The 18,582-nt window shown below is 43.7% G+C and overlaps 1 protein-coding gene across 9 annotated transcripts in view; it reads right to left on the bottom strand.

The window, feature by feature from the left end:
* Positions 1 to 18,582, bottom strand: part of ITSN1 (intersectin 1) — a 254,134-nt gene that overhangs the window by 68,849 nt on the left and 166,703 nt on the right. For 5 of the 9 annotated variants that reach the window (XM_050784630.1, XM_050784629.1, XM_050784633.1 and 2 more), the window contains 5 exons: positions 14,315 to 14,520; positions 13,153 to 13,235; positions 8,842 to 9,008; positions 5,629 to 5,674; positions 2,779 to 2,900 (listed from right to left, as the gene is read on the bottom strand). In XM_050784630.1, coding sequence (XP_050640587.1) covers positions 2,779 to 2,900; positions 5,629 to 5,674; positions 8,842 to 9,008; positions 13,153 to 13,235; positions 14,315 to 14,520 — 624 coding nt within the window. The remainder of the gene's footprint in view (positions 1 to 2,778; positions 2,901 to 5,628; positions 5,675 to 8,841; positions 9,009 to 13,152; positions 13,236 to 14,314; positions 14,521 to 18,582) is intronic. The other 4 variants (XM_050784632.1, XM_050784631.1, XM_050784638.1 and 1 more) reach the window with 1 other exon arrangement.

Genomic DNA, 18,582 nt, shown 5'->3' on the forward strand with positions numbered 1-18,582 from the left:
TCTCCTGGGCCATGGCAACTCAGCCTCTTTATTGTGGATTCTAAGAACCACTCAAACTCTCACTTTAGCACAGTGCTAGAGGTGTGGGGACTGAAAAATACAGCTGCTGCCTCCAAGGGGCTAGTCAGCTACATGTGGAAATAAGAAATGTGCACAGAAAGCAAAGTAATATAAAATACTAAAGAGTGGTGCTGGCACGGGGCCACCGCTGGAGCTCAGGGGAGGGAGACGGCACTTCTGGTTGGGATGGTCACAGAGAGCTTCCAGAAGTGGGATCTGCCAGCTCTTGCGGGAAGTGGAGAGGTGGGAGTCGGCTGGCCCCTGGGGAGAAATGTCATGAACAAAGGCAGCGAGGCAGAAGAGCAGGGGGTGTTGGTGTTTCAAAGACGCTGGAGTGGAGACGTCATTGCTCAGCGGTAAGATGTGAGGCTACACTGGGGAGAGGGGCCTGCAGGAAGCCTTTCCCTGGCACGCGAGGAGGAAAGGCGATGGGAGTCTCCCATGTCTCCAGAACAGGATGGGGCATCATGCTGGCAGGGCCAATGGGTGACACAGCACAACTCTAAGCAGGGAGTGGGACCTGAGGGTCTAAGGAGGCCTCTCCCTCCCCAGCACAGGAGAAGGCATGTTGATAAAAAGGAGTGGATTTTCAGGCCTCCAGAGGTCAGATTCCTGAATCAGTGAGTAGCATCTGGCCAGCACTCCTGGAAAGGACAATTATGGGTGTCCACCAGCGAGCTCCCCAGGGGAAGTTTCATCTTCAGTTACACTCCAGGTTGTGCCTTCTATTCTGGCCAAGATGCATTTCTTATATATTCAGCTCTCCAGTGTGGCTCTTCCTGTCCCGGCCTCAGGCTCACCTCCACAGAGTGGTAGACGCGACTGTGTGAGACCCGAGGCCTTCCCCAGCAAGGCCTTCTTCCTTCGTGCTCCTGCTGTTCTAACCCCCATTCCTCAGCACCCGAGGGTCTGTCTTCCGTGGCTAGCCCACTGCACGGCAAAGGTTTCCTGCCTCCCTCTTCCCCCTCAAACTTACATAGTTCCATACCGTCCTGCTCATGGGCAGACAAACACCAGCAGATTGGGGAAGTCAGTCTACAGGCCCACTAATGGCCATCAAAGGGTTCCCACAGGCCCCTTCCTCACAAAGCATTCCAGAAACCATTCCTTCCTATATCTGGCCAAGTCTTACTGAGGCCCCCTGTGTTACGCAGAGGCCCATGTTCAACAAAGGCCAGAGAGATGGACGGCTGCTGGGAAATTCAGCTCTTCCACAGGCCCCACATGGGCAAGCCAGGGAGCAAGCCCCGTCCTTCACTAAGCTATGAAGCAGGTGGCCAGGTGCCCGCCTGGCGGTCTGAGGCTGATCTTCACTTTGGATGGGGGAGGATGCGGGGAGGGAGACACACTTTCCATATGAAAAGTCAGCCGGCTTACCTCTCAAGTAACTGCTGTAGTAGTAACTTTTTAAAGGCAACTTTTTATTTAGAAATGATTTCAAACTCACAGAAAAGTGGCAAGAATAAGAAAAGCACACGGAACACCCATAGGCCCTTTACCCGAATTCACCTACTGTCAACACTCGGCGGGTGCCAGCTGCTCCCTCATTTGTGTGCTTTCTCTCTCCCTCCCCACCCTCTTCTCTGTAAGTTCTTTTTTTGAATCATCTGACTGCAAGTTGCTTACATCTTAACTCTTTACCCCTAAATACTTCAACGTGTATCTCCTAAAAATAAGAATATTCTCTTATATAACCACAGTACAGTTATTGCTTTCAGTAAATTTAACACCGGTACAATAATTTTGTCTAATCTAGTGTCCATAACCCAATTTTGTCCATTATCCCAATATTGTCCTTTACAGCGTGATTTTCTTTCACACACGGTCTAGATACTGCACTAAGTCTAGATACTGCAGTCAGTCCTCACGCCTCTTTAGCACCCTTTCGACAGGTTTTGACTTCTACGATCGTGACATTTTTGAAGAACAGTCACTCCCTCCTCGCTCCCGGCACAGCTGCACACACATGATGCCCTCTGGTCTCCCCACTGCTCATCATTCTGATCACCTCATTCAGGTGTTGTCCTAGCTCTCCACTTTATAATGACTGTGTTTTCCCCTGCAGATCATGAGTGATCTGTGGGGGTCACTTCAAAACCATGCACATTTACTGCTCCTACTGAAAATTTTCCTGCAGATTTGGCATCCATCGATGATTCTAGGAAGTTTTACCACGAGAATTGTGTAACAGCAATCTTTTTAAAGCATCTTTGTCTCTGGAAATGAGACCTACAGGAAGTTTCTGGAATGGTAAAATGTGTAACAAGATGATATGATTAACAATACACACACACGCGCGCACACACACACAGGAACTAAAAATACTGTGATGTATGGATGTGGCTTTGAATGCAAAGAAACCTGCTCTTGTGCCACTGAGGAAAAGCTCCACTCTCTAATGCCAAGGCACACAAGGACGATGCTATGCAGGCGTCCCTCATGATGATACGAGTTCTCACTGTGCTGACACTCACTGTCTGAACTCAGAAATGGAACAGATACGTTTTCATATGAGCTCCCAGCTCTCAGAAATCTGGTACCAGCTGTCTGAAACTTAGGAACTAAACAAATACAGAAAATTTGGCATCTCTCACTATCCAAATACAGAATTTAGGCAGTGAGGGGTGGTTTGTACTTTACAATAAAATAGCATCCCTTTGAGATTTTGTGTATTGAAACTTGGATGGAGAATTGTAAATAAAGAGAAAAGACACTGACTTGCAGCTCTCCTTCCCACCATCCACCTGGGTTCTTTTTTCGGATCAAAATCAGCTGACCAGGGGCGAGAGTGAGCTGCTCGGGGCCGGTGGCGGTGTATGAGGCAATAACCTGGGCAATTTCTGAAAAACAAGATCAAACATGGCAGTGCACTGTTAGAGTCAGCAGGAGAAAAGGGCAAGAAGATGTGGGCGCCTCCCAGGTTCACAGATGAACACATCAAAACCAATGTATTGGGCTGGATTTCTACTCAACGAGTAAGGCTCCCTGAATCGCCCCTGTTCCCAGAGCTACCAGGCAGATGCGGCATTCAAGGGCTTGGCTGATCCTCGAGCCCTCAGTGGGCTGCAGACTCCCTTGTCACCCTGCGAAACTTACCAACTTCCCTCCACAAAGTCCGCTCCTTGCCCACTCCTGGCACCTTCTGTCACACCCCTCCCATAATTACCGGGAATGCCCTGAGGCCACAGGTGGGGGACTCCTTTGCCACCCACCCCAGCACAGCAGCACTCAATGGCTGAGCTGCCACTTTAAAGTGACTAGAGGACTCCATAGCTTTCCCAGCTGCCAAGTACAGCAGAAACAGAAGCCTGTTTTCCTCAGAAACCACTGGGAGCCCGGCAAGAGCTTATTTCTATGTTGTTGCTGCAGATTCTCACTCCCAACGACACAGCCTTCTTCTTTATGCCTCACATTTTGAGTGATCCCTGAATATCAAGTGCAAATCATGGCAGGGAAAATTTCTTTCTTTTTATTTCACGTTATAGGAGGGACCTGGAGTTAAGAAGGGAACCTTATGCAAAAACAATTCAGCACAGGGGAAAAAATGTAAACGGTTCTGTACTTTTCCTGAATGTGAAAAGTCCCATGGGAAAAATTCCAGCAGTACCACAGACCAGGCTCTGAAACACACATTTCCCCTGGCCCAGGAGATCGAGTATGAAAAAACAGAACCCTTCTCTGCCTGAGTTCTGGCACATCTGCAGCTACACTTTCTGAACTTCTAGAAGCAATATAGAACAAACTGTTCTACTCCTCTACCCTTGCTCTCCAAGTGTGGTCTGTGAAAGAAAGGAGAAAAGAAGGAAAGGAGGACAGAAAGAAAAGAAGAAAGAGGGAATGAAGTAAAGAAGAATGGAAAGGAAGAACGCAAAAAGGTCCCAGGTTCTGACGAGACTGCCTACTTTTCTACTCACTCCAGGGAACGAGTAAGACTCTGGCCCTTAAGCAAGCCGCTCTCATCCTGTTCTGCATGCTATCAGGGGTTGGCCACCAGGACAGAAGCACCCAGCAGTCACGGTGCAGGCCTGGCCCTGCCTGATGCTTTGGAGAGCTCAGGGCAAGCAAGAAAGGCCACAGCACGGTCTACTGGCCCAGCCTAGGCTCTGACTGGGAGCTCCAGCTGGGATGTCTGCACTGGGATGAGGGCTCTCCTGCAACTAACCAAAGACCAGCTCTTGGTTCTAAGAGTTTATGGCTTGAAGAAAGACCAAACTAGTGTTCTATTTGGCACTGGATGTTCTTGCTCCTCATGGGACCTGGCAGATGCAGCCAGCAATCTGCCCCAACATTCTCTGAGGTCTTTTGTGTCCTTTCTTGCTAGTTTCAGTGCAAAGTAAAGCCCACCTGGGCATCATCTATGAAATATCTGGACCCTCTGGAATGACAAATGTCCAAAACTTAGAAAACTTACACTTAAAACAGAGATTTGGTGGGTGGTCCAATGTATCTCCTTCCATTGACTGTATTTGTCTAAAATAAAATCCTAGACTATGTGAAATTTCCCTTTCTTTTTCTGGCCATGTAAGCCCAGTTGGAGCTGGGCACCAGACAGACAAGCAAATCCGTCTTTTGGCATTTCAGTGACTGTTTTAACCTGTAATTTCCTAAGGATATGATAGCAAAAAAGCTCAAATGACCCAGACCAGGAAGACGTGCCACAGAAACCATATTATTTCACATCCGCTTTCTTTTCTTTTTCTTGCTATTTATAGCACATGTGATTTTATTGAAATAAACTAAAACACTTTGGATTCAGAGGTGTGACTATAATTTTGTACCTTCAACGTGTACCAAGGAAAACCATCCAATGGCTTCTAAATTAATAGGACCTACACTCACATAATATCTGTTGCTCCTCTAATCTTCTCCATTGTTTGTGTCCTGGGAATGCATCATTAGGAAATGAAAAAGGGCTAACCAAGCCCAAGACGGAGAAGCAGTTGAGCCCATAATCCTACAGCTCCATGTATTATAACTTCCCAGTATCTCGCCTGAATTATTTATTTATGTATTTATTTTATTTTATTTTTTGAGATACAGTCTTGTTCTGTCGCCCAGGCTAGAGTGCAGTGGTGCAACCTCGGCTCACTGCCACCTTGGCCTCCCAGGTTCAAGCAATTCCCCTGCCTCAGCCTCCCGAGCAGCTGGGATTACAGGTGTATGCCACTATGCCTGGCTAATTTTTGTATTTTTTTGGTAGAGACTGGGTTTCCTCTGTTGGCCAGGCTGGTCTTAAACTCCTGACCTCAAATGATCCACCTGCCTCGGTCTCCAAAACTTCTGTGATTACAGGTGTGAGTCACTGCACCTGGCCTCACCTGAATTATTTCTCGACAACCCAAGAGAACATTCTGTCAGGTGACGTCTCCACTCTTCATGTGTGAAGCAACAGACGAATCTCATAACCAAGTGAAATTATTAATGGATTCCAAGGAAAGGACTTACTCTCACCACTCTTAGGAAAGATTCTTTTTATTTTAGGCTTCTGGCCCTAATACACAAAGATGGGGAGCAACTATCAATTACATTCAAAACATTGAAAAGTAAGCATCAGGGTTTGTAACTTACCAGGTTTTTTTCCTAAACTCCCTGTTTTCCCAGCAGTTCCAGAGCCCTTAAAACAGAGCAAAAGGTCTCATTTGCATGCTGAAGTTTTGATCATGCAACTTTAAAAACGATTAATGATGACACAAACCCGCTTGAGCCCCAAAGCCCCACTTTTCATTCTGGGAAAACACAGCACTGTATCACCTGACACAGGATATAGATCAGGAAAATATGGGACAAAATAAGTACTTTAAAACATGTGGCTTTTACTCGTTTCTATAAGAGAAAAAAACAGCAGAGTATAGGGCCCTGTAAGAGCCCAGAGGGCTCCGAGCACAGGCACTTCTTGGACCTGGTCAAATCTAACAGGAGGTTCCAGGATAGGAAGACGGTTAGTTTACGTCCTAAATACTAAGCTCGGGCTTATTTTCACATGGTTAATTATGAAGTATTTCACATATAAAAAGTACAGTGAATATAACTCATGAGCCTACCACCCGGATTTAACACATTAAAATATTAATATTTTGCACATTTGCTTCAGGAGCTTTCTTTTTTAAAAAACTAACACAGTACAGGGACAACTGGAACCTCTCTTCCCCCATCCTATTCACCCCTCTCTATCCAAAGAGGCAGTGGCTGTCCTGTGTGGCCTTTCCACTCAATTTCACAGCGTTTATACACTGAAATTTCTCTATCAATGCAGAGAGGCAGAGCATATTTCTTCCCAACTATCAAGTGTTTAAAAAGTGCTCTGGGGTTGAATTCCTCTCTGGGATACTCATGGAATTTTAAACCAGCCAAGTAAGCCAACAACAGAGACCACGAGAGGCAGGACAGGAGCCAGAACGGAATCTGTTGTTACAAAGTGCTTTATTCTAAATTAATTTATGCTTGAGTCTATCTCGCAGTAAATTAAGTATTCCAATTAAAACAAAACAAAAGGCTTAGTAAACTAAACATGAGTTACAGAAAGAATAAAAATATGCCATTTATCTATCAGGAACACAACTTACAGTCTCTTTATTTTGCTTACTGAAATTTAAGGACCATTTACCTGGAAAAGTTTGGGTTAAATTTTTACACTGATTCTGCTTTATTAACAAACAAAGTTATACAATAGCAATCTCTCACTATTTTTCAATAGGCTGCATATCAAAAAAAAGGAATACCAATGAAACAAGACTCCAGTGACCACTTAACTTTCCTAGTACAGGCTTAGAATCGACTCCCTATACTCCATAAAAAGAACAAGGCAATTGGCAGTACCCAACAGTAGAGTTCAAGTAGTTTCAATGTGCTCCCTTTGAAAAACCCCAGCCAGTCCCATAAGCTGGGATGGATTCAGAAGGCCATGTTCTGTCCTCCCAGCACCTATAAAGTCCCCCAGACTATGCCCCAGACCTGCCCATACAGAGAAGGGAAGCAGGATGGGACAACTCTCCCCATGCCCAGACATCAATTCTGGTATCTGAAGCTGGGTCTGGTGTTAAGTTTGGTCAGATATTTTGCTTTTACACTGAACTCTGCATTCAAGTAGGATGAAAGAGCTGAGTTTTCAGATTTTTTTTCATTATTATTGAATAGTATCACTAAATGTATATCTAAAAATTTTTAGTACTGCTAGTTCTTCTGTGGCTAATAATTTAAGACTGTGGTTAAGAAAGTAGCTTACAACTCTACTTACCTTAAAAAAAAGTCACTGTGTTTTCCTAATATTTATTTCAGATGGTTTTATTAAAGTAGAGAACTGTAACTTATTAAAATACATTACAAGTAATAACTTTTGTATTTTAACTGATCCAAAAAGTCAAGTCACTTTAAGAGTTCTCATGCACGGTAGTAGAAATTAAGTTTGGCTTTTAGGGTTTTACCCAACTCCCCTGAAATAACATCTATATGACTCTCATTGGACTCAGCTTGCTGGCCTGGAGAAGAATTTAATTCTCTGTTTCCAGGTCTGAAAAGTCCAATATGCCAGCTGTCTCACAGGGCAAAATTATTTTCTTCCAGGCTTCTGCCAAATTCTCCAAGGGTGGGCAGACTTAAGTAAATCCATCCATGGGAATTCCACTTAGCTGCTCTCAAGACCGCAGCAAGAAAAACCAAAAAGCAAAACAATGCCACCCCTTAAAAAAACAAAATCCAAGCAAATAAAATCGTTCCTGGGAGCTGCAGGAGAGGTGAGCAGGCCAAGGGCAGGACTACTAGAGCAGGGCACCAGGCCCAGCCTCGCCCCTAGAGCAGCGCCGAGCACATGGAGCTGCACATGGAAGAGCCCAGTATACCCTCTACGACTGGCATTTGAAATAGAGAACTTTGTCCTCTTGCTTACTCCTGAGAAAGCGGCCCCTGCAGGCTCCCTGCCAGCCTTTTCTCTCTCAGTACCTACGAGGTATGAGGAGAAAAAGAAAATTACTGTGAATTGACTGTCAATGCTTTAAAAAATGAGTCAATTCTTGTTGGCTTTTTAAAATGTGCACTGGATCTGTTAAATGACTCCATTTATACCCTGAAACTCTCCACTAACGTGCAAGTGGCTCCTACAAGACTGACTCCCATACTCTGTGGTAAGTCCACCCCACCATTCCATTAAACTTGCACTATCTTAAGACCACAGTTTATGCAATCAAACTTTTAGGGCTCTATTTAACAATAGTGGGAGCCCTTCCAATTTATACAGATAATAGCACTTAAATTCAGTCCTGATCAACGGAGATTCTAAGGCCTAGTCAAAAGTGTACCCATCTCTTAGATCTTGTGTCTTTCTGCTGTGTGGGCAAAACCAGAAATTCTAAAAACTTTCTAATACCCAATATTCTGGGGCGATTATCACCAGAATACTTCTGTTCATACAGGCAAAATATTGCTATCATTCTTGGGGCATTTAAAAATCAATGACCATAATGATCTAATCAAGAAAGTTTACTCCAAAGCATAAGTCGGTTACACGCAGGAAGAGAGCTTAATACTGAACATGATCCTCCCAGCTGATGTGGACCAGCCCCATCACACTCAGCCTCCACTTAGCCCTGATGCGTTCTGCTTGGGGGAAGCCAATGCTTACTCCACAGTGCCAAATAACAAAATCAAACAATGACAGGTCACACTGGATTTACTGTCACATTCCAGAACTTAGCAAAACCCAACAAAGTTCCACTGTCAAACATCGTGACTCCCTGCAAAGAGAATCACCGCACAGAAAGGGAGAGGAAACAGTTAATGTGGGTTTACCTCTGAATCTTTAAGCCTCACATAGTTAGAAGGGAAGACTCCGGACTTGTCGCCCACTGTTCCTGTCCACCAGTCACCATCTTTCTTGGTAACCAAAATCACATCCCCTTGCTGAAAGGTTAAATCTCCTTGCTCAGAACTCTCGTAAGTGTACATGGCAATAAATTCTGGTGGGGAGAAATATTGAGATATGGAGAGAGCTTGATTGTTTAAAGAAATCCCAGACAGCTTTGCAAAAGCAAGTTTACGAATAAGGAAGTTAGGACAAGATCCATTCAAGAGAAAGGCTAGTCACAGATAAAATACAGAGCTGCAGAATACCCTGGGCTCCACATTCCCCCCAGTGCACATAAAAGTTCAGTAGCTGCAGACAGGGAGACAATTCCTGGGAAGACCCAGACACAGGAACAAAAAACCCAACTGCATGTTTACTGACACTGGAGTATTTACGAGTGATCTGCCATTTAGTGTCATGATTTCTTTTTGAATGAAAATGGTTTTTACCTTTATTTTTAACTAAGAGTTACACAATACCTACTCTGTGCTGAGCACTGGTTCAGATGCATTCAGATGCAGGCTCTTGGTAAGCATATTAAATATGTGTATTTCAGTTTTGAGGGTACCAAGTCACAGTTTTAAAAAATTGTTAGACAGCATAAATCCTTTGCGTAAATTAAATAAGACATACTTTTCATTATTCAACTGCCTGAAAACTTATGTCCTATTGTGCCATATACACAATATGATAGGAAGCTGTTAGAACACAAAATGAGTTACACATATTATTTAGTTAAAAATGGGCATCTAGTTGTCATTCAAGAGCACAGAGAGGACTGATGAGAAAAGGAATGTCCAACCCAATCCCAGAAAGCCTTTCAACAAGTTAAAAAGACAAATCCCAGTTTATCATATTTTATTATCCATGTCATTTAGTCTTAAAGAATAAGAACTAATGTTCCTTTGTGTCTTGAATTTGAAGGGTGTGCATTACAGAAGAAACTTTTCTTGTTAATTAGACGTAGAACTTTGCATCACTCTTGGTGGATTTTATTAAGGCTTAGAACCAAATCACACTCTCAGAAAGATCACCAGACACAAAATCCTACATGGAGGTTCTAGGTACAGGATAAAAGATTTACAGAGAGATGCACACGCTTCTTGTTTCCACTTTTTCTCCATTTTATCCTAGGCTTTTGTTTGTATTTTTTTAAAGCAACAGAAAAATCACCATTTACCCAAAAAGTTCATTTTTATGACGGACAACGTCTGTTTCTCTCTAAATCTCAGATGATGTTCCTTTAATGTCCAGCCTCGTGTTGAGTAAGAGGCAGGACTTTTGTATGGAGAACTCCTTCGGTTAATTATCAGAGCCTCTGCAGGAGGTACTAATGAAAACTAAAACAAACAGACAAAAACACAAAAACCTCTAACCCTTGTGCTCACGTGGGCAGCCCCTGGAGCAACAAGGGCCTCCTTCAGCGCCAGTGTTGACCTGTCAGCGCCGAGGCCAGCAGCAATTGCTGGTGGAGAGCACTGGGCCCCATGGCAGACACAGGTCATTCAAACGTCCCAGGGAAAACAGAAGACCCTCTGTCTTTAGCCCTGAGGCGCTGGTAACACACACCTCCACAGTGAAAACTGGAAAAACGATTTCCCACACAAGGAAATCAAAGTTTGGTGGCTTTAATAGGCTCATTCTTTCTTCATTAACAGACTCATTTTTCTGATTTCTCCATACTCTCACCCTTCCCTTTTCATTCTGCTCCCTGTTACTGTTCTTTAGATCATATTTGGCCATTTAAGACAGGATTCTTGGCCATCAATACTTTCCCCAGTGATTCCTCAGCTTCAAAGTTACTTTCTTTAAAATGGATCCAAATTTTGAAGTAACTTTCCAAATGCTTAAGAAACTTCAGAAACATGAACTCTGGCTGAACTTGGTATTGCAGTATAAAATATAAAGGAGACTGGGAAGACCGAGGCTGGCCTTGCCCTGCCTGCCTTGCACAAAGGCATCTGAGAGTGGCTTTAGGGTGACAATGAAACCCAGAGACGTGATGACGGATAGGCAGAGGCTCCTCTTCAGCTACCCCTTCTCAGGAGACATTTCACAGAGGGTACTGTCCATCCCCAAACCAGTATTTTAAAAGTGACCCAAGCCAATCACCTATTTTATCTGGTTTACAGTTTACTTTAAATTTGATTATGTTCAATGTGGTATTAACAAGAGGCTCATTAATAAACGAAAATAGCTTTTCTCAGAATTTCTAAGGTTAATGTCCTCCCACCCCTTCACAAAGCCAGCAAGCTTTCCAATATTTCTAATAACTAAGTCATTTCAAAACGGCTGTAATAAATACAAACTAAGATCAGAATTTAAATCCATCATGCTGCCCAATTTTAAGTATATGCGTGGTTCACTTGTGACCTATTTATTGAGGCCTCAGTACATGTCTCAAAACAAATAAGGCCAGGCGCGGTGGCTCACGCCTGTAATCCCAGCACTTTGGGAGGCCGAGGCGGGCAGATCACAAGGTCAGGAGATCGACACCATGGTGAAACCCCGTCTCTACTAAAAATAGAAAAAATTAGCCGGGCACAGTGGCGGGCGCCTGTAGTCCCAGCTACTCGGGAGGCTGAGGCAGGAGAATGGCGTGAACCCGGGAGGCGGAGCTTGCAGTGAGCCGAGATTGCGCCACTGCACTCCAGCCTGGGTGACAGAGCAAGACTCCGTCTCAAAAAAAAAAAAAAACAAAAAAAAAAAAACAAAAAAAACAAATAAACAAACATTCCTCCACACTGCTATTGGATGAGGATGCTCATACTTTACGTGGCTTTACCAGTAATCCAGGGAATGAAGCAAAAACGACATAAAAGTAGTAGACATTTACTGAGCTTTGTTCTAAAGGCCTTCTGCATATTATCTCACTATCCTTGTAATAATTTCCTACCTCAAGGGGAGTTATCACGGCCAATTTACAGACAAGGAAGCTAAGGCATAAACAAAATAGTACTGTTACTCGATGGGTGAGTCAAGATACAAACTCCAGCCCTCCAGTGAGCCTTGACTGGATATAACACACCAAAGTTTTTTTCTTTCTTATTTTTTGGTGAGGTGCATAATTTGCTTTTTACTAAACTGCATGTGCTGTGTTTAAAGGAGCTTTTTGCCTTGTTACCCTAACAGTGGATAAAAAAGTCATTAAGATAATGACAATGTATAAAGGGAACTCTGTTAATCATTTTCACGGTAATAGCAAAAAGGAGATGCTGGATTGTTTAGTGATGATAAGGTTTTATAGCTATGCTACGAACTAAAAAAAATTTTTACTTTAAAAAATCCTCTTGAAAAAAGAACATTGTTACTGTGAGTCTGAAATACCACTATACCTTAATCCTTGCTGTCTCCACCTAGAACAGCTGTTTTAATAATTCTATTTTTCATTGGGCAAGGTTTCTAAGGAATGTAACAATCTCATTATGGCAGACAAACTAAATAAAACATTCTATTGTCATGTAATGTATTCAAGGAACCCATAAAGAATTACTATAGAATTGGTTAGTTATGGCATCTGTTAACTACAACATTGCTCAGACGTCTACACAGAAAACCCATCTAACTCAGGGAGCACTCTCCAGTTAGGATGTGATGATGGCTGTACCAAATGTAAAAAAGATGTGAGATTTTTACCATGAGGTTCTGAATTACACAGGTTTCGTTCGGTTGGCATCCATATAATATTTAGGATTATGTCAGCAAGTGGAGATTGAGAAAGAAAGCAATTATTTGTGTAATAAACACTCAAAATGATTTTTTTTTTAGTCCTAAATTGTCTGGTTTGGTTGTTTTCATGGAGTACATAAATTGAGTTTCAGTTTCATTTGGGATGGTACAGATGGCATTCATGTTACTGTGAGAACTCTAGTGGTCTGCGTAGTTACTTTTAAAAATGAAATACTTATCTATGAAGTCAGACAAGACTAGACTATGTTAGATGAAGCAATGACCACAATTTAGGTATAGAGATGCTTGGAAAACTTGATTCTTAGTGAACTGAATGGGTCTCTTGTAAAAGTCAATGGGCTCATAATAAAATATAATTAGAAAATTCAGTTTTTGATGATTAATATGTCTGACAGTATTTTCCATGAAGTACTCTGATTCTGTAAAGAGCTAAACTTTCATTTTACTGTAGTTTAATATACTGATCATAAATGTAGTCTATCTTAAGATGAAATTCAATCTCATTTCAAACATTTACGCAATGTCCTTGACCCTTCTGAAGAACATAATACAACTCAGGCCCTCACCTTCTCCCGAAACGACCGGCTTGGCTGCTGGAGAGGCTACTCGCTTTAGACTAGCAGGACTCTCTGAAGAACCAGACTCCATGCTGCAGTAAGGGAAGAAGAGAGTATTTTAATTTTTATCTTCGAAGAAAATAGTGCAACTGACACTGATTTTTCTGTTAAAACTGCTTAACTTTTAAAACTTTAAACAATTCACAGCTGAAATAGTTGTACTTAGCTAGTTTAAAAACACATAATTAGGTAATACAGACGCATGACTCTAAGCTCGCATTCTTATTTTTCTTTTTTTTTTTTTTGAGACGGAGTCTCGCGCTGTCACCCAGGCTGGAGTGCAGTGGCCGGATTCAGCTCACTGCAAGCTCCGCCTCCCGGGTTCACGCCATTCTCCTGCCTCCACCTCCCGAGTAGCTGGGACTACAGGCGTCCGCCACCTCCGCCGGCTAGTTTTTTGTATGTTTTAGTAGAGACGGGGTTTCACCGTGTTAACCAGGATGGTCTCGATCTCCTGACCTCGTGATCCGCCCGTCTCGGCCTCCCAAAGTGCTGGGATTACAGGCTTGAGCCACCGCGCCCGGCCAACATTCTTATTTTTCAGCACTTTGCTATACTGGACACATAGCTTATGTACTAGTTTGTTTCAAGGCAAGACTGACTGAGAGATGCTCATTGAATATTTTTGCTATATTCATCTTCTTAAAGCTCAGTTTGTTTTGAACATTAATATGGTTGGAGGAATTAACACCTTAGGTTCCATGCTATAAGACCCTAATGAAAAAGACAATTAAGTCCTCTGATCATTTCCCCAAATCCTTTGGGTTTCTAAGTATTCAAACATATCTGGTACAGCACTGGGTGATAAGCATAAAGAGAGTCATAATCTCCAACTAATGTACTCTAAGAGAGTTCCAGGTCTCAGAGCTGAACTCCTTCTTGCATAAGGCAATGAAAAACAAGGCACATAGGTTTTCACGAGGGAAGAAAGAATGCACTTATCTGTAAGAGGCTCCCTTTTGGTACTCTCTATACTCTAACTTTTGCAGTTAAAAGATCTAGAAGACAAACTAATCCCGCAACGCCTGTCTGTGAATCCTAACTAGTGCAAACAGTAACTTAACACCTAATATTGTTTTCATCAAATACAAGCAGATAAATACAAAAATACCTGGTAGATTTCCTTATGGGCCCTGAAATGAGTTTGACGTAAGACTTGGGGAACCAACCCTTCTGACCTTGAACTTCTCCAAACCACCACATGTCTTGCTGTTCCAGGACGGTGATGACATCATTTTTGTTAAAATTTAAATGGTTGTCTTTTTTGGCTCTCCAAGGATACAGGGCTTGAGCTTGTAGCCCCTCCACCTTTTCACCCTTGTGTGGAATGACATAAAGGACCTCTCGTTACGTTGCAGTTTGTTATCAATCAGGGCAGACGTGAACATGGCACTTCTCCAACAAGCACAGGCCAGACAAGCACACACGGCCACAAAGCGCCCTGAGGCAGCACAGCAGGAGGGCTGGATGCTTCACTGTTTCCCAACAATTGTTTATTTCCAAAAGTGGAGGCGAAAGCCTGCCAGCCTCCTCACAAAGTCACTGTCTGACCATCTATAACTCTCTCTTTCAACAAGCCAGGAGGTCACAATTATTCTGTTGCATCTATGCGCCTTTTAAATTTTGGTTCTATTTTCACTCTCAAGTTGCCCAGGATACCTCCCCGTTTCCAATTTGACTGGTGTTTTTAGTGGAGGATTAATACTGGAGCAGAAATTTTATGAACTATCATGAGATCATTAACTGGCATTTTAGTTTAGGTGGACCCAGGGAAATAGGTCGTATCTGGATTATGCTTGTTTTAGTTCCTTTTCAGAGAAAACAGGGATTTGGTGAGCGTAAATTCATTGTAATTACCATTTATTGTACATCTACATGCACTGCCCCATGAGATTACAAAAATGAAAAAAACAGTCTCTGCCTCCCCCAAATAATTTAGGGAAAAGCACTTTATTAACCATAAAACACTATAAAGATGGGCAGTATTATTAGCAAGTAACTCACAAGTAATGGGGAAGAAAGAGATAAAAACAACCATGTGTACCACCTGGCGGAATGCAATATACTGAAAAGGAGTTCCTACTATTCACTGCAGGAATAAAGAGGAAAGAGGGATGAATTCTGCCTGGGAGCATCAGGGTAAATTTCACAGAGGGGGCAGCATCTGAGATGGGCCTTGAAGGATGAGAAGGACTTTGACAGCTAGGGCTTCGGAGGAAGGGCACTCCAGGCCGAGGGCGCAGCATGGGCAAAGGCCTCGAGGTGGAACACTGCAAGGGGTCCGGGAAGAGAAGCACAATCCGGGGCTGCATGTGGCCTAGTCTCATGGAGGGGTGGAGGAGGAGGTCAGGCTGGAAAGGCAGGGTAAGGCATTTATTATCTTTTAAGAAGCTATAGCATTAAACCATTACAATATTTTAAAGCATTTAGTAAAAAATGAAACACCAAGTTTCAATCATATATATGAATGGGCAAGAACAAAGGACAATGCCTAGAGAGAGTTACTTCAGAACCAATTTGTACTTGCCTTCGGAAGTTATTTATATTATACTGACATTAAGATATGATTATGTCTGATAAGCAGAGAGAATTTACAACAGGTCAAACAGTTTCAGCATCTATGCTGATAACCTCTAATTCCTGGTCTTCATGGGTTCTTACCTTCTTAAACCCACAACATCCCTATCCTATTTCCTTCCACTTAGCTGTACATTCACTCCTTCAAGTCCCTCAGAGCTGAGGGGGTTTCCCTGGATTTTGAACAACCCTCAGATTGTATATGCTCGACCTTGCATTTTCCCCCTTGCAGCGGACCTGCCACCTCCATAGCTCCTCATCCCACAGCCCTTCTGCACTGTCTAATCCTCTCGGCCCCTTCATTGACTTCTCTCCATATGGACCCCAGGGTCGGCCTTTCAACTGTGCCCTCACTGGCATTTCAGAATCTCTCCCCCTGAGAAATCTTCCCCGTGTCTGCTGTGTCGACCTTTCTACATCGATGGGCCCTAATGACCCCAGCCTGGGCTGGACGTGGACTCTGGGTTTGAATCCCAGGTCTGTCACTTACTAATTTTCTGGCTTTGGCAACTGTTTAATCTCTCTGAATCTCAATTTCCACATCTGTAAAGTAGAAATGATACTTTCTCCAAAAGGCTATTAAAGTGTAGCAATCCCACGGTAATGTAAGATGTGTGTAGGTGGGGAGGGGGCAGGAAGTTTAGTAAGATCCATGCACAGTATTGCTATGATAGAAATAACGGTGGTGAGCTATATAACTATTATTATTCCTAGTCCCAAGCTGTGAAGCATTGCTAGAGAAAGCTGAGGCAATGTGCAATGATCTATTACAGACTCAGGTTAAATTAAGCCAGGCAATTCTTCTTCTTCTTTTTTTTTTTTTTTTGAGAACCGAGTCTTGCTCTGTCGCCCAGGCTGAAGTGCCGTGGCGCAATCTCAGCTCACCACAACCTCCGCTTCCCAGGTTCAACCGATACTTCTGCCTCAGCCTCCCAAGTAGCTGGGATTACAGGAGCCCACCACCACGCCTGGCTGATTTTTGCATTTATTAATTTTTTTAGTAGAGATAAGGTTTCACCATGTTGGCCAGGCTGGTCATGAACTCCTGATTTCAGGTGATCTGCCTGCCTCCCAAAGTGCTGTGATAACAGGCATGAGCCACCGTGCCGGCCCAATTCTTCATTCTTCTTTGTTGGCTCCCTCATTTGCCTGCTCCCAAACCTCTTCTACACTCCGCAGCCCCTCCGGGCTCCTTCCTCACTGAAAACAGTATCATACAGCCCAAGCTGAACATTTTTCTTGGCTTTATCTTCTCCAGTCTCTTTTCACTCTTCCTCACCCAGAAGAAAAAGACTCCTGTCTTTTCTGTGCCTTTAATGTTGTCTGCCTTATACCAACTATATCCTCTGACACTTCACTTTTCCATCCCCATCTCCACTGGCAACATGGCTGGTTCTTGCTTTCCTGAGGCCCCTCCACTCTGGTCCTCCTCTTTCCTTTTGCAGATCTTTCCACTTCCTTGCTGCTCATTTCCTTTTACGCCCCTGCAGTGTAGTTTCATCCTTCTCCTTCCCAGGTTACAAAGCTCTACCTGTCACAATGAATGGTCTCTTCTTTGCCCTGACCACAGTACTTAATAACATAAGCAAACTCCCTCCCCCACCTGCACTTTCTGGAACAACCCCTCACCCCGTCACTGAGTCACTGTTAACTGAGCATGTGACACGTGCCAAATGCTGAGCTAGGACAGATGCAAAGGAAAGTACCATTTCCTGCTGAGTAGCTCCTCTTCTTCTTCCAGGCCACAGAACAGACACGTACATGCCTGTGGATTTGCTATTTTCTCCCTGTATTCTCTCTCCTTGGACGACCTCACACATTTCCTGAGATCCGATAACGTTCTCTACGGGAATGGCTCCCATCTATAATCCCGGTCTCGTGCTCTCTTCCACCCTCCAGATCTATGTTCCAACAGCCTGCTAGACAGGGTCCCACATTCACCTTCAACTCAACACAACTAAAACCCAACTCTTCCCTTTAACTGTGCATTTTCTGCCTTCCTCCTTTCCCCCTTTAAGGTGGGCCCTTTTCCTCAATCCCAGCTCTCTTCCCTTTCCTTCGGCTCCCATAGGCATTGTGACTCCAACCTCTTCACTGTTCTCTGCAGTCTCTCCCACCTGCACATCTCTTCTGCTTCCACCGGCTCCTCCCCACTTGGTGAACATGAACTCAGCTGGGTCCGGGCCTGCCCTGGGTCTCAGCTGGGTGACAGTAACAGCCCCCTGACTGGTGGCACTGCCCTGCCGGCCCTCTACTCTAATCTTCCTGCACACCACTCCTCCAGATGGATCTGCCTAGAGCCTGTGTTCCATCTGGGTGTTCTCAGATCAGAAACGATCCTGGAACCTCCAGTGCCTCCCAGAGGGGCACTTGCTGTTTGGCATGATTATTGATAGAAATTTCAGCATTTTATCATTATTGTATCAAGCAAAAGAGAGCTATTCAGAATAACCACCTTTATCCTTTCAGACTTATTATTTCCGAGCAGGGCATTTCAGAGCCTCCCATTAACCTTTAATTGGTCTACCTTTTCCTGTAAAAACTCAGTGGTCTAGACAAATGGAGTGGTGCATGATTTTCCTTAAACACATTCTGCTTGTCTGCCTTGAAGCCTTTCTCCCAGCATTTTCTGTCTGATATGCTGGCTCTCTCCATTTTCTAGTAAGATCTTACCCACTGGTCAAGATGCAGCTCAAATGCCACTTCTGCAATGAAGTTTCCTTCATCAACCCAGGCAGGAGAAGTTGACTGTGCCCCACCCCCATCCCCAACTCCCAACTATTCACAGCAGATTTCTGGCTC

This window comes from Macaca thibetana, chromosome 3 (assembly GCF_024542745.1).
Source record: "Macaca thibetana thibetana isolate TM-01 chromosome 3, ASM2454274v1, whole genome shotgun sequence".
Classification (NCBI taxonomy): Eukaryota; Metazoa; Chordata; class Mammalia; order Primates; family Cercopithecidae; genus Macaca; species Macaca thibetana.